At 30.5% G+C, this 15906-nt stretch overlaps 1 protein-coding gene across 1 annotated transcript; it reads right to left on the bottom strand.

Moving 5' to 3' along the window:
* Nucleotides 1–9664: 9664 nt before the first annotated feature.
* On the bottom strand, nucleotides 9665–12347 carry LOC100784623 (NAC domain-containing protein 43). The gene is made up of 3 exons (XM_003529826.4): nucleotides 11930–12347; nucleotides 11136–11410; nucleotides 9665–10836 (listed from the first exon to the last, which is right to left on the bottom strand). The coding sequence occupies exons 1-3, from the start codon at nucleotides 12111–12113 to the stop codon at nucleotides 10093–10095; spliced, it is 1203 nt and encodes a 400-aa protein (XP_003529874.1). The 5' UTR covers nucleotides 12114–12347; the 3' UTR covers nucleotides 9665–10092.
* Between the last annotated feature and the right edge of the window lie 3559 nt (nucleotides 12348–15906).

Below are 15906 nucleotides of genomic sequence, written 5' to 3'. Positions count from 1 at the left end.
ATGAGTGTAGTGGTGTAGATAGTAGGGTTTGATTTTGGTGATTTGGTGGGAGGAGGATAAAAAAGAAAAAAAATAACAATTAAATGAGAAATAAAAAGGATATATTTTTTTTAAAATTTTGTACTTAGAACAAACAAATTGTCTCATGTTTTATCGAGCAATAAAAGTTTAAGTTTTTGTTTTATCTATCTTCACTTCATTCATGTTGTTCCATGATTTTTTCTTTAATAAAAAATGGATGATGAAACGACTATGATTATACTGTCAAGAAGCAGGCTTTTTAGCAAATCAAGTTGAACTTAAGAATAGATTCAAAATAATTATGCATTACAACAAAAACTTGGGGATTTTATATTTTGTTAAGAATGAAACTAAGACTATTTTTCATATTAAAAGTAACCGGGCTATTTATCTTTTCATTCTTTTCCTAATTGTAATAATAAAATAACATAATTATCTATATTTTATTTAATACACTAAAATAAATATGATAATAAAAATAATTATCATAAGATTGTTTTGAAAGTTACAACATGATGAATTAATTAGACTTCTCAAGCAGCCTTAGGAGTTCAAATCAATTTGAGTTAAAGTATTTTATTTTTTTTGGTAGCCGGAGAAAACAAAATTGCAAAACCCTGGCCCAAAAAAATGTTACACGTGAAGGATGGACAGAAATGATAAGTTACTTGGCTTTTGATAAGAGGATCCAGAATATCTTAAATTATCAAAGCATAACGATAAAGATGTAGCAAAAGTATAGTGATAACCTTTTGAGTTATATATAATTAATAAATTATAAGTTAAAATAATATTTGAGGCAAAACTAGAATTAGTGCAGAATAATAATAGAATTTATGTGAAAATAATAATCAATTAATTATTAAGTTTAACTGATTAAGTTAGCGAAAGAGACTAAGAACACAAACAAATTTTTTGAGAGACTAAGATCATTCAATTTTTTTAGGGACAAAAAACATAAATCATGGTAAAATACGAGACTAATTTCATAATTTACATTTTCTAATGGTTGTGGAACCGCCAGAATTTTTTTTTTAAAAAAATAATATTTTGTCACATGGCTGTCACATTAGACCAATAATTCACATTGCAAGTCATTTGGATGTTAATGTGAATGGCATGCCATAACTTAATGATCTAAGTTAATAGTTGAGGAATAAAAACAGAGACAATTTTTTTTTATGAAGAACTAAAACTGGTCAAAGTTTTTAGAGGGACTAAAAGCATAAATTGACAAAAAAAGAGAGAACAAAATTATAATTAGTATTTTGTATAAATTAAAATAGAGGAATACACTAGAAAATTATAAAAATATATAAAATTTTAAACTTAATAGTCGTGCAAGTATAAGTTACTATACTAATAAATTATTAAATTCAAAACATGTTCTTATAGATATGATGTGTCAAAATTTTAAATTTAAATCAAAATTAAAATTATAATAAGATTTAGTTTATTTAGAAAACGTTATCTTTAATTTAACAAAGTATATGAAGATTTAAATTTTGAATCAAATTTAAATTTATATATGAAAAATAAAATAAAATACGAAAAATAAAATAAAATACTTTTTCTTACAAAATAAAATAAAATACTCAATACTTAAGGATAAGTTGATATTTTTACATGTACTCACTTTTACGGGAAAATAAATCATGACACATTAGGATTAGGATTTTAAATGGCAGAATCCTTTCCGACATCTCGCACTATAGAACAAATTATCATCCTCATCCTTAGTTTATTCATTAATTGCATACTCCTTCTTTGCAAACCACATACGTCTAAAATTATTTATCATTTAGGTTATATATTTGCAAACTTTGAATGCGGAGCGCAAGTAATTTTAAATTAAATAAAATCTATAAATAAAAAAATAAAAATAGTAGGTGTTTTTATTATTGATAATAAAACTTATTCATTACATTAAATAAATTAAATAAATAAGAATTTTTTTAAACCAAGGTATGTGAAACCTCCCACCAATAACACAAGTCATCCCAATTATGTTGGTACCACTTACGCTAAAGATTTCAACCACATAATCCTTATTATATATATGACTTAAATTCAATTTTGAACTCTATACTTTTATAATTTTTTAATTTTGATCTTTCAAAAAAAAAAATCCAAATTTAATTTTTGACATTTTTAAAATTTAACAATTTTAATCCAATTTAAAGAATGGAATAAACATTTTTAAAATATAACATTTAATTAGTTTCTAAGAATGATTTCTTAATTTAATGATTAAAGATAATGAAGGTGGGAAAAAATAACCTTCATCTCTCCTGTCTTATAAAATAAGAATATTTTCAGTTCGATACGGTATATCATGATTTAAAATATAAACCAAATTAAAATCAAAATTAAAATTAAAAAATATTTGAAAAGAATAATAAAAATAAATGTTCAATTAATAAAACATATATTCTTTTATAAAAATAAAAAACTCATTTTTTTACTGCAAAAAAAAAAAAACTCATAAAAATTACTCTTAATTCAAATTTATGATATATGAATTGGTACATGTAAAAACCTCGATTACAGTCAATTTTGTAATATGATGATGTTTAAGGGTACATTTATCAATTTTATCTTCCTTAGATTTTCAATTTTCCAATTAGAGTGCTAATTATTAATAGTTCGGAGCGGCGTATTAAGTATAGACAAAACTAGTTGATGCCAATTCAATCAGTTGACAACGAATTGGGATCATGAATTGATGCCAAATCTCACCCAAAAATAATAACAATCGATGCTCATTCGATTTTTACTTTTTATGGATGTGAAAAGATGCCACGTTTAAATGGCATTGGACTGTCATAATTATGGTAATGTTAAAATTTATACATGTCGATGTATGAGTAGACGGGAAAAGAAAATCTTCTATACGATCTCAAATATTGATACGTGTGTGATCTAATTGCGAATGGAATTCTTGTAAGTACCACACAAATTCAAGAGCATCATTAAGCAAATGTTGAGTCCAGATAACAATGATGCAAAATGAAAAGAAAAGTAACCTTATTTTCTTGCACAATGTGATTATCTCCTTTAGCTTGCACTTCGCACTAGCTAGCCATACTTATACCATGCCGTTAAGTTTTCCCTTTCATTCACTGTAGTGTTCCATTTTCTAAGCACATTCTTGTATTTCTATTTGTTCTCCTCGTCCATTCTTTCTAACTAATCATATTATGTGTAAAACTTATACTTTTTCTCTTACAGCACGACTTGTTTTCTGGTTCTCTATGTTACTTTCCTATCACATTTTTATTCATGACGTTTTCCAATCACTAAGACTTTGTGTTTGGTAGTTTATTTGGTGAGATAAAAGATGAATAAGAAAAACTTGAATATCTGTCTTGATATCTATGGTCTCAAAGCATAAAGTTTTATTTTCTGTGCACTGATCAATTCCAATATCAAACGCGGATATTCAAGGTTACCCCTAAGTCGGCATGTTTATCAAGAACAAGTTTAAAAGTTGCTAAGATTATCATGATTACAAGAATACGATCTTTTGTGGCATCTTTCAATTATATGATTTACCAATAGATTCTCCATCTAGCCATTCGTTTAAAATTGAGATTTTCTACTTGTGGAATTAATCTTTGATTGTTTAATTTGTTTTATACTAGTTACGTCTTACTTTTACTTTCATATCCTGGATGTAAAATTGGCTGATTAATTAGTTGTTGCGGAACCAGAAAAACCATGATTCTTTTACAGTAGACATTGGAAAATACTACTTCTAGCAACATATTTTCTTAGGAAAGCTGAGCCTAAATAATTAGAATGACATCAAAATCTTTGGTTGCCGATAACAGCTGTTTTTACGCGCAAGTTTCACTTTGAAAAACAACTTACGGATAAATTTTGTATCTATATATATATATATATATATATATATATATATTTTTTTTTTTTTTTAAGGTATACTACTCTCTCTATTTTGTAACAAAAAAAAGACTCTATCTATTTATTTATTTGATTTTATTACTTTTTATTTACTTAAATATCATATTTTATTAATAGAGCAGTATATTTTATTTTGACAGCAACTTTCTTTTTTGTCATTTTTTACTCAAAAACTGCACAGTTTTGATTTTAACTCACTCCAAAACTTCAAATCCTATGTCTTCGTTTAATTTGATTGAAAATCCCAAATGTGGTTGAGTAATTATTTTTTTTTCTCTCAGAAAACAAATTGGGTGTTATTTTTAATTTATTAATTATGAAGAGAGTTGACTAAGTATATATGTTCAAAGAGGTTGATATAAGAAGTGTTAAAGTTTCAATCAGCCCACCTGATTTTCAATAATGAGTCACAGAATTTAGAATAGATAAAGGGGGAACCAGAGAACACGAAACAGGGGAAGCATGTTTTTTCTTTTTCTCCTTTTGCAGTTGGAGAGAAAATGAAGATCGAAAAGGATTTCGATAGATTTATAAAATAAGATCCCAACGACACAATATGTACGTATACTGACATCGTATTTTTCCAAACTTATACATTCTTGACCTGTTTCATAAATATAAATCAAATTTGAGACATGTAAAAACAATATTCAAATTCAGGACAGTCCTATTACATGTGTAACATGAGTAGGGTGAAAATAGGTTATGTGACACCAAATTTTAATAGATTTGAGTTTTACTTTCTAAATTTTTTTTTTGTCATTATTAACATTATGATTATTATTACCACTATTATCTATCAATATTATTATGATGATTATAATTATTATAGTTGTTGTTGTCATCACTTTTATCACCACGTGAAATATTCTTACAATAATTTTAATAAGATAATATTTTTTAAAATAAATTTATTTTGAAATTAAAAATGAAAAAAAACTAAAACTAAAATTTAAAAACTAGAACTTAAGATTTTAGATTGAATTTCACGTCATATTTATTTATGTAGTTAATTGGTGACGCATTAAAATAAAACACATAATTATTTAAAGAATTCTTTATGTAAAATTCTCATTTTCTTTAAAAGTTACACTTTTAATAGATGGTTTTGGGTTTAATTTAATGTCAAATTTGCTTATATAATTTACTTGTAGCACATTAAAAAAAGAATTATTTAAAGAATTATTTATGTAAAATTCTCATTTTCTTTAAAAGTTACAGGGACATTTGTACTAAGAGACTTATAAGAGAGAAGAAATTATATGACTAAAAAAAGATCTGATGTGTGTGTATTCTTTAAAATGAGATACTAAGAGAAAGTATACTTGTCATATTGAAATGCTAAAGAGGGAATAATCTCATAAAGCTTTTATAACAAGAGTGATAGCAATATATATTTTTTCTATTAATTGCAAGGAATATTTAAATTATGATTCGCCTTTCAGTCCTTTATATAAATAAATAAATAACTAATTCATAGGATCAACAAAAATAGGTAAGTTAGTTAGCTTTAATTAATAATGTTAGAAATTTAATTTTTATTCCAAAATTATCATAGAATTAAATGGTTTAAATAATAGAAATATTTAATAACACTATACATAATAAATGAATAATTTCTTTTTCACCAGTCAATGCAACTTATATTGTAATAGACTAATAAAAATATGAGTGTACATCTTATTAATAAATTTTACAATAAATTAAGAGTATAAAAGTGAATTAACATTCAGAATTAATAATCTAAAAGTGAGTCTATGTTTTTATAATTAAGACAAAAGTTATGTATTCATTTATTTCTTATAAAATGACCTGATGAAATTATTTAGAACTCTTGAACATTTTTCCGTAAAAATTGTAATATTTGTCGATGAAGACTTAAAATGCATGATATCGTTTAAACTTATTCTCTCATTATATATTTTTTAATCCTGTAAATAGGATAATATTTGTTTTTAATTCCTAAAAAATAAATTGTCTCATTTTAGTGGCTGATGTTGTATTTTTTTTTTTATATAATAAATATCACTTTTAATCTCTCATTCATGAAAACAAGGACCACACATGACACATTTTTATTATACATAAAAAGTCAAAATGAGATAATTTTCTTATAGATTTAAAGTAAACATTATCTTATTTAATGACATTAAAAAGTATATTATTTTGTTTTAATTTTATAAAAGCAATAAGCAATCATCAGAAGTTAGAGACTTGTAATCTTGTATGGTATAGGGGGACAGAGATTAGGGGTAGCTGGGATGATGATTGGGTTGTTATCAAAGAATTCGACGAATAAACGAACGTAAAGCCCCTTCTAGTGTGGTTGGTGGCATGGCCTTCAATTCCGGAAATTAATTCCTTATACCCTTCTCATTATTCTTCGGAAGTTTTCAAGTTGAAACGACTTCGTCTTCGTCGTTAAGTGACTTCACCAAATAAATCAATAGATATAACACGCATGGACCCTGTTGTTTTCATCTCTGTTTACTCTGCTATAACGCGTATAGTAATTATTATAAGCTTGAAGTTGATCAAAAATATTTGGGTTTATATCATGGTGAGTCGTGTTTGCTGTTTATAAAAATTGACTTAGACATGATTTTATCCTTAATAAATATTTTTATATTTTCTTTTTAATGAATTTTTATTTTACGTTGAATTTTTAATAAAACAATATTTTTTATTTTTGATGTTTAATATTTTGTTTTAGTCTATAATAAATTACTGAATTTTATATTTATTTCTTAATAAATTAATAAATTTTGTTTTAGCCTCCACTTATAAAAAAATTATAAAAAAATAAATATAAAATTTGTTAATTTATCAAGAATTAGAAATAAGTTTTAAGAATAAAATATAAAATTATTGTTTTGTTAAAGATTTAACATAAAATAAAAATTTCTTAAAAAAATAAACATAAAAATTAAATATTTATTAAGGATAAAGATACTTAAGGCACAAAAATATCATGAATTTCTCACCACCACCACCACCTTGCTGGTCCGTTTCTTAAATCAGCGAAACACGTTCATTGAACTGGTACTAGAGATACCCGAAAAAAAAAACATTACAAGAGAACAGAGTGTCCAAGTGAAAGCAAAAGGGTTAATAAGCATTAATACCAACAAACATATAAATGCCTATTAACCTGTGGAAGTTAACTATATCTAACAATTTGTACTATTTTAGTATGATAAAAAATATAAACGTTATAGAATAAAAAAGTAGTTTAAAATCATTTTAACTTTCTATTAAGGAATAAAGCATACGTGAATTGTAAATTATTTGAATCTGGATATTTAGGTAGTGTTTAGTCTATTTTTTTTTCTTAAAAAAACTGGGCCAAACATATTTGTCTAAAAGCTCTTGACAAAAATAAGTGACTAATTTTTTATGAAGAAATTATTAAAACAAGGAGCTTTTATTTAAGATGGCCCTGGGATGTTTTTAACTTATTTGGAGAGCTTCCTTATCTTAAAAAAAAAAAACTTATTCAGAGCTTTTTAAAGGGCACTTTATTTGAATCCCAAAACACTTCAAATAATACATTTTTATGTTTTTTTTCCTTTTCTACTGCACATATATACTTCTTCAAATCCTATATTATAGTCCTGTGTTCGGATTGGGTAAACTCTTGCTTTTACTTGTTTTTTTTTTGTGATACATACTTGTCAATTTTGTAGACCCGATTTTGTGATACATACAAATTTGTTCTTTAACACGTAAAATTATCAGGAAATTGATTTGGACAAAACAAATAAAAAGGGAATATTTTATCCTATATACTAATAGTTGATCTCTCTCGATCTCACATCCCAAAATTATTTTATTAAAAAGAATTTGTTAAAAGATTACAATATTAAAAAGACAAATCAATTAAATATTTTTCCATTTTTATTTTCTTAGCATCTCATGGAAATGATATTTTATTTTATTTTGGTTCTTGATTTTTAATTAGCCTTGGATTAAGTGTTTTTTTTTTATTACGTATCATGGATTTTAAATCTTATAAAATTGGGGTGCATGAATGCAGTATTGAGTTGTCAAAGTATAAAATACCATATATGGTAAAATCTTATCTTAAACATGTCATTTTCGTAAGTTTGATTGTAAAAATACATTGTTTTATCAAACATGCCGCCAAGCCTTTGATAAATAATTAGAAAATGATATCCATTCGGGAGGGGAGGGGGGGTGTTATAGGATTATTTGACTCTATAATTAACCTTGCATGTACCAAATGAACTTTCCAACCCACAATATTCCCCACAGAAGACGAATATATCTGATTAATTAAAGAAAGAAGTTCGAAAAACAGATACTATGGTTGTTTGTTAATTTTAGTGTTTATATATCATAATCCATCTAGAGGGATGTTCATGTGGCTTCGCAAGCCGATAAGCAAAGCAAGGAAAAGACAACTTTATACGTTAATTAAGAACGCAAATATGAGCCGCAAAATAATGATCTTAGAAGATTCACCAACAACATAAATAAATTAAAATGTAAACTCTATTTTCCTTTTCCCTAATTAGTCTGGCACGATAATTTTAGGCAGAGCCGACAAGAATGTAAAAGTGTGAAAGAGAGAAAGAGAAAAAGAAAGTGAGTGGACCAAAATCCAAACGGGCTCCTTACCTATATCTTACGTTTAATAATTTGAAAATTGAGCCCTCTCCCTAAGAAGGAAATTTAAAAGAGAAAAGGAAATTAAGATATGTTAGGTGCCGTAGTGTGCCATACAGTGGAAGAGGAAGCATTTTGGTACAATTTTTGTTTCGGGGGCATTTTTCTGCATGGATCGAATTGAAGTACAACTTTGAAAAGAATAATAAAAACAAAAAGGCAACACAAGCTGGTGAACTAGCATGTGATAGTATTTCATTTCATATATTTGTGGTGGTCACTTTCTTTTTTACCCTTTAACCCTAGCTAGGATTAGTGACGAGATCAATATGCAAAGCTTACGTAATTATGAGCCCTTTGAGATTCTAGTTTGACTTGCTTAAAGCTATGTGGAGGCTTTATTAGACGTCGTTCTCTCTTTCTCTCTCTCTCTCTTTCTAGCTCGTTGGGATGTGAAAGTATTGCGTTTGTTTGTACTCATGCATGTATATTTGAGAGGAGCCCATAATGTCTTGAGGCACATTTCCTTTTGGTAATTAGAGAGAGTGTGTTGGTGCAATAGGACAAGCCCAACCATGGCCTCTGCACCTTCCTCTAACAAACCGACAAACCACGTGACACAAAGACGAGAGGAGCAGATTATTATTATTTGAAACATGACCCTTACTAATCGATCATCATCATGATCTTACTAGATGATATAAAGTAAGGTCCTTATAATTGCAGTTAGTATAATGGGGGTAAAATAATAATAATAATAAGATTAAAAATATCACAGTCACACTTGAACATGAACATGAGTTTTCAAATTTCAATATCCCTCTAGACATGCACCACGAACTCCCCACGCTCCAAAAATTAAAATAAAAAATAAAGAAAAATAATGGTAGACATCGTGATTAAGCAAAGACCCATGGTTGACAATGTCATCCCATCTAATAACTTCATCTCTTTCCACCCTTTTCCTCTTTATATCCATCTAACATATATTCCAATTAATTCCATTCAATCATAACATACATTAATTAGGTTAATTAATTAATTCACAAATTTGAGCGAAAACTTGTGAACATATTTAAGAAAAGAAAGATTTACAAAGAGACAATTGTCAATGAAATATTGCCAACAAGAGTCGAATTAAGTAAAAATGTATGCTAGGAGAATCATCACATTTAACAGTCTGTAATAATAATCCTATGAGACTTGAGAGAAGAAGAACTAAAATTAAACATGATATATGATCAAGGGGCTAATAATTATTTCTATATTTAACAATCGAACATGGAGGAAAAGGGAGAAGTAGGGAAGGGGAAGGTGAAGGTGAAGGTGGGGATAATTTTTAATTTTTTTTTTTATATTATTATTTTATTGATCTTGCTACACTGACGTGTTGGACACGTGGCACAGTGGTTCGGAGGATGCCAACAGTGAGGACGTGGATCGGGTGAAGTTCCAAAGGTCAATCTCGCTGGTGAAGTCCTGTGTGGTGGGGTTGATGAATGCTGGTGCAGGGGAAGGTCAAGTGTGCGCCGCGGACGTTGATGAGGATCGGAGGGTGGGGATTTGATGAAGATCATGATGGTCACTGGTGCAATACATGGTGGGGTCGTTGAATGCACACGCGAGTTGCCTAGAGGCATCGGTTTGGCCATTGAGTTGAGATGCAACTAGACGGTCCAGCGCAGCCCAGTTGGTGAGGCCTCCACCACCTGATCCTACCTCCAATGGATGAACCATGTTGTTGTTGTTGTTGTTGGGGTCACCACCACTCACCTGGTGCGTTGTGAATGACCCTTCGTTGTCTGTGCCCATCTCTACTGGAATCATGGGATGGTACCCATTATTATTGTTGTTCTCGTTGTTATCACCATTATTATTATTATTACTATTCATGTTATTGTTGTTGTTGGTGTTGTGGTGGCTCTCCATGCTCGCGGATTTCGGGCTCTCGAGGCTCGGGAGCTTCATGAACCTATCATTGTATCCGCCGCCATTGTTCAACCCTGTTGTCTCATAAGGCCTTGTAAACCTTCCATAGTTTCTGTAGTTGCCTTCATAGCTGCTCTCTTCCTTGCAACTCCTTCCCATTTGCTCAAGTATTTGCTCCAAAGCTCCCTCGTCGCACGAGTCGAACAAGTGGCTCCTTCTATCTTCCCCTGAAGCCAAGGGGCTGTCTAGGGTTTTCAGATGGTTCTTCTTCTTGAATATCCTACACACCACCCACCCTTCTTCCTGAGCAGCATCCCCCATCACATTGGACACCTAAGTTTCCATCACAAAGGAAATTTTAATTAAGCACATGCATTTGTCATACAGGTTTTAAATTATGATCACAGTTTCTTAGCAGTTTTAGACATTACAATAAATTGCAGACAAATATGACCGATGAGTTCATAATTGTGGTAGCATTGTATAGTGTTACATACACTCTGAAAACTTTAATGTTATAATCGAAATTGTAATTACAGATCATTTTTTAAAACCTTCAATAACTGGTTAATTAAATTAGCTAGAGATTGTAACTAACTAACTAACTAGTCGTTTGTGTTTGAGTTGCTTACAATATTGGTGTCAGCGGTGTTGTTGTCGTCTAGTCTGTATTCATGCATGATCCAATCGGATTTCTGGCCATGTGGGGCTCTTCCTTTGTAGAAAACCAGAGTCTTTCTCATTCCAATCCTCTTGCCGTTGCTGTATATGACTTTGTCACGGCCAGTGGCCTTCCAGAACCCTGCAGCAGTGGCGCGATTGGTGCGCGTTCCTGTGGGGTACTTCTTGTCTTTGTGGCTGAAGAAGTACCAATCATTCTGCGGAGTGGTTCCTATTTTGCATTTCTCTGCAAAAAGAAAGATAGAAAGAAAAAAGAAACCCCTCAAAATGATGCCGTGATTCATGTCATGCAGCATGACTCATGATGCAATATTTGAATATTCCAACATATATTATTACCCCCCATGTGAGATGCAAAACAAAGAAGCTAGAAAAAGTGAGTGGAAAATGAAAAGCACCAAAACACTAACTAGCTAGCCAGCAATAAACACCAAAAATAAAAAGGTAGCTAGCTATATACACATACTGTGTTGACGAGTGAGTGTGACATGAACCAACACATATATCATGAAAACAACCATCCCTAGAGTCTAGAGATTAAGCTGTTCGTCAAAGAGACATGAATTGCTTTGTATGACACACTGCCTGAATGTTTGAAAACTCGTTGAGAAGTAAAAAATCATGTTTGAGACGTGAAAACTATAACTATTAACTTCGCAGTAAACATCCAGAAACACATCTAGGATGTGGAACCAAACACTCAATATGCACGAAAGAGTGGTGAATAACTGAATATCTATCACACCTTGTATGTCCCATGGCTCGAGCTTGTTGAGATCAACGTCACGAATCACGTCAAGGTCAATCTTCTCATAGGAGACCTTCTTCCTCAAGTAGTACTGAAGAAGCTCCTCTTCAGTTGGATGAAACCTGAAGCCAGGAGGGACTTGAGATTGTCCATTCACTGATATGCTCATGTTTTCCGGCATTCAGGTGGTTAAACCAAGAGAGTGATCGATGATAGATAGCTAGCTAGCAAGAAGAGAGAAACTAGATAGAGAGTGGTTCTAGATATTCACCAGGGACCCAAAGAAAAAGAGAGAGAGAGAGAACACATTCAAAATGGGTACACTACAAGGAAGAGGATATGAAAGAAAGAAAGAAAGATAGATGATGAGGTGGTGATGTGTGTACTGGAATGAGTATGTAAAGGGAGACTATATATATGTGCTATGGGACAGAAAGGACCAAAGGATACACAGCATGGAATTAATTTATTAAAAAAAAGAAAATGAATTTGTTTGTTTTAAAGGTTGAAGAGACACCAGACACCAATAACTTGGGTATATGGTTTATAATTTATATAATGAAAATGAAAAATGTGGGGTTAGTTTTACTATGCTCCGAGAAGTGCCACCTACCAAGAAAGATGGAGGAAGAGAGTTTAAATGTTGAGGAAAAAAATGTGGGTGGGGGCCACGTGTATGCGGGTATCACTTTGGGGCCCCACAAGGTTGGACGTTGTGGGCAACTTAAGAAGAGTAAGGGCGCACGCCCACATCCACAACTACGACCTCTGACCTTAAAATCTCCATGGAAAAGCACCTCTGAAACAACCATGGACCATGGCAAAAAATTCACCTAGCTATTATTACTCTCTCTTTTCTCTCTAGAGATTACAGCTCTCTCTCTTTACCTTAACTTTTATCCCTTTCTCTTTCATGTTTGGCTTGGGCAACCACCGCAACAAGAAAAATAAAATAAATAAATTAAAATACAAAAAAGAATGTCTAGTGTAGGACCCGGGAAAAATGAAAACAAGAAAAATGTGATGCATGGTAACATGCAAGTTGGAAAAAAGTTGCTTATGTAAAAAATTGGGGTTTTATTTCGTTTTTGTTTTTTGGCATTGTCATGTTGTGTTTCATACACATACATCATACTTTGTCTCTCTTGCCCACCCTGCAGCTTCTTGCTTTCATGATTTCTTGGTTATTTTCTCCCCGTCTCTTAGTAGTTGTCACACAGAAATTAATGTCGGAAACATGTAATCCTTGTCTTGATTGCCATATGTGAATTTTATTTATCGGAGCAGAGCATTGAAGCTTTTTAGTCTAGCTTACCACTCTCTTCATCTTAATTTCAAATATCTGTCCAAGTCTTAACTAATATATATATATAAGTTTATCAAGCTTCTCGAAAGAATGTATAAGAATTCGCGTGAAGAAATAAAAAAAAATCAAATTGGACTTGTGATAAAGCAAGAAGTTTATATTATTTTGTTTCATAATTTAAAAATAAAATGATGCATTAATTACTTGGTTAATTTTTTTAAAAAAACTTAGATGATATTCTATATTTCAATTCATCCTTACCCCATGTATTCATGTACTTTTGCCTACGAGAATAATTGAGAACCTCTCCCAAGGATCCAAATTTTTAGTCTTTCTTCTACGCATATTCACATGGTTAATTAGCAATCCAGAGCCGTCAGATAAAGATCGAATACTCATATTTAATCTTGATATATAAATTATACTTAAAATATGTATTTGAGATCCACACCATCCAATTTTAATCGATGATTGCCAACATAGTGACTGAATGAATGTGTGGAAAATTAATGCGAATGCACCTAATCTAGTTCACTGCCAATAGAGTACTTCTACATCCTTAACATTACATAGATCTCTCAACTCGCTAACTCATTCTTATTACTTAAGGTTTCACTTATTAGTTCGTACTGTAATATCAATAACACGATTTAGAAGACTTTTTTTATAAGATTTTTAGACATTAAGAATATTTAGTAACAGGGAAAGGAAAATATTGCGCAGTTCTTTAGTATGAATTAATGATCTAGTGCATGGATATAGAGTTTTGAAACCTCAATATAGTAGTACTTAAGTGATCATAATTATTACCTATTCCATCCAATATACTAGTATTTTGGATTGGATTTCTCGATCGTAGACTTCTTGTGTTGATATAGTTGGGGTACTGAGAGAGAGCTCCCTGTAAGCTGATCACTAAGGTGCCATAGGTAAACCCTTGAGTGTTGTGTTGAGTACTACAGTGAGTAAAATCTACCATCTACTTAAGGCCAACAGATCGAGTGAAACTATCATGACATATATTAGACCTTAAAAGAGGTAAAAATATTATGGGTCTGACTGAGGTAATATGAAATCTTAACGTACATATGGGACCTTAAAGTTATGATATTCTCTCATCTAACAAGTTAGGTACACTTGGTATTGGTTTTAAAGAAATACTCACTATTCTAAAGATCTATTAGAATGTTAATAAAAAATATAAATATTGTTTCTCCAAAGTAAGTTAAATATATGTGTTTGGTTGATGTAGTTTTGAATAAATAATCCCTTTCTGTCATCTTATTTTATTTCATAATAATATTTTCTGTTTCATTTTTTTATTAGTTCGATCAATTTTTAATTTTTTAAATGAATTTCACGGTTTAAAAAAGTTTAACTAATCACCATGAGTTATAGTCCGAACTCGGAAATCACCCATATAATATTATAGGATTGGAGCAGAATTAACTGCTATGAAATGTATGATTTAAAAAACAAACAAACTATATATGTATACAACCATACATAAGATATAATTATTTTTCTTCCCTAAACCTTGTTTAAAACTCAAATAAGCTTTATATCTAGATTAACCACATAAATCTGATTCGGTAAAAAAAAAACATAAATCTGACAAAAAACTCTGGTCATCCATCGTTTCAATTTAACATGGAATAACGTGGAGTGATTAAACTATCATTTCTTACAAGCAGTTAGTTGAATTATGTTTTACTGTATGTAACGTACATGAATTATAACTTACAACCTCTATCATTGTTACATATTACCATCGTGAGCATCACTGTCGCAATATTATACCACAAAAACGCAAAAACAAATCACCACCGTTACTTGACCGTGTTGCGTCAGCATGCAGCCACCCTCCTTTCTTCTTGATCACCCGTAAACGGCCAATCGCCAGTTGCTGTTGTCTTCCCTTGACCACCTGCTTTCGCGTATGCTATAAACTGATTAGAAGATGGGTCAATTAATTGTATTTTAAATGTTACGATCGTTTTTGGTCATAATAACAGAGTGAAAATGAGCTACAGATGACGACCATATATATATATATATATATATATATATATATATATATATATACACATATGCAATTTGGTTCAACTAATAATGCTTCCTTTTCTCTTTTTAAAACTGAACCTTTTGAGCAGTACCTTATTTGGCACTCTTCACTGTTGATTAATTTAAGCACAAAGTCTCAGGGCATTAATAAAAAAGTAACTAATCATGGGGGTATATGTTATCTTGCTGATAAAAAATTCAATACTAGTAATTAACTAATAGCAAATGGTCTGCGTCATTGTGATTACTTCGCGAGTATTAACAGATGAATTAGGTAGACAATAAATCCGGTTATTCTTCAGAAGGTATTTTAGATTGCTTTTTTTTTTTTTTTGGTAGTGCACGCTAACAAAGAACAAAGAAGTAAGAAAAAATAAAAAGAAAAATTTACACTCTCAAAAAGGGCAACCCCATGACATCCACCATTAGCAAACGACTCATGTCAGAAGGCGGAATGTACAAATCCAGGAACAGCACTCCAGAACTAGGGCCTAACTTAGCAATGAAGTCAGCACATTGATTTCCCTCCCTAAGGGTGTGCTTGAAACCTAATTCCAATCCTCTCTGGTAAAATCCTTTATTTTAAGACTGCTTGATAACAGTT

The sequence above is a fragment of the Glycine max genome, chromosome 7 (genome assembly GCF_000004515.6).
Source record: "Glycine max cultivar Williams 82 chromosome 7, Glycine_max_v4.0, whole genome shotgun sequence".
In the NCBI taxonomy this organism is placed as follows: Eukaryota; Viridiplantae; Streptophyta; class Magnoliopsida; order Fabales; family Fabaceae; genus Glycine; species Glycine max.
This window is presented reverse-complemented; position numbering and strand designations above follow the sequence as displayed.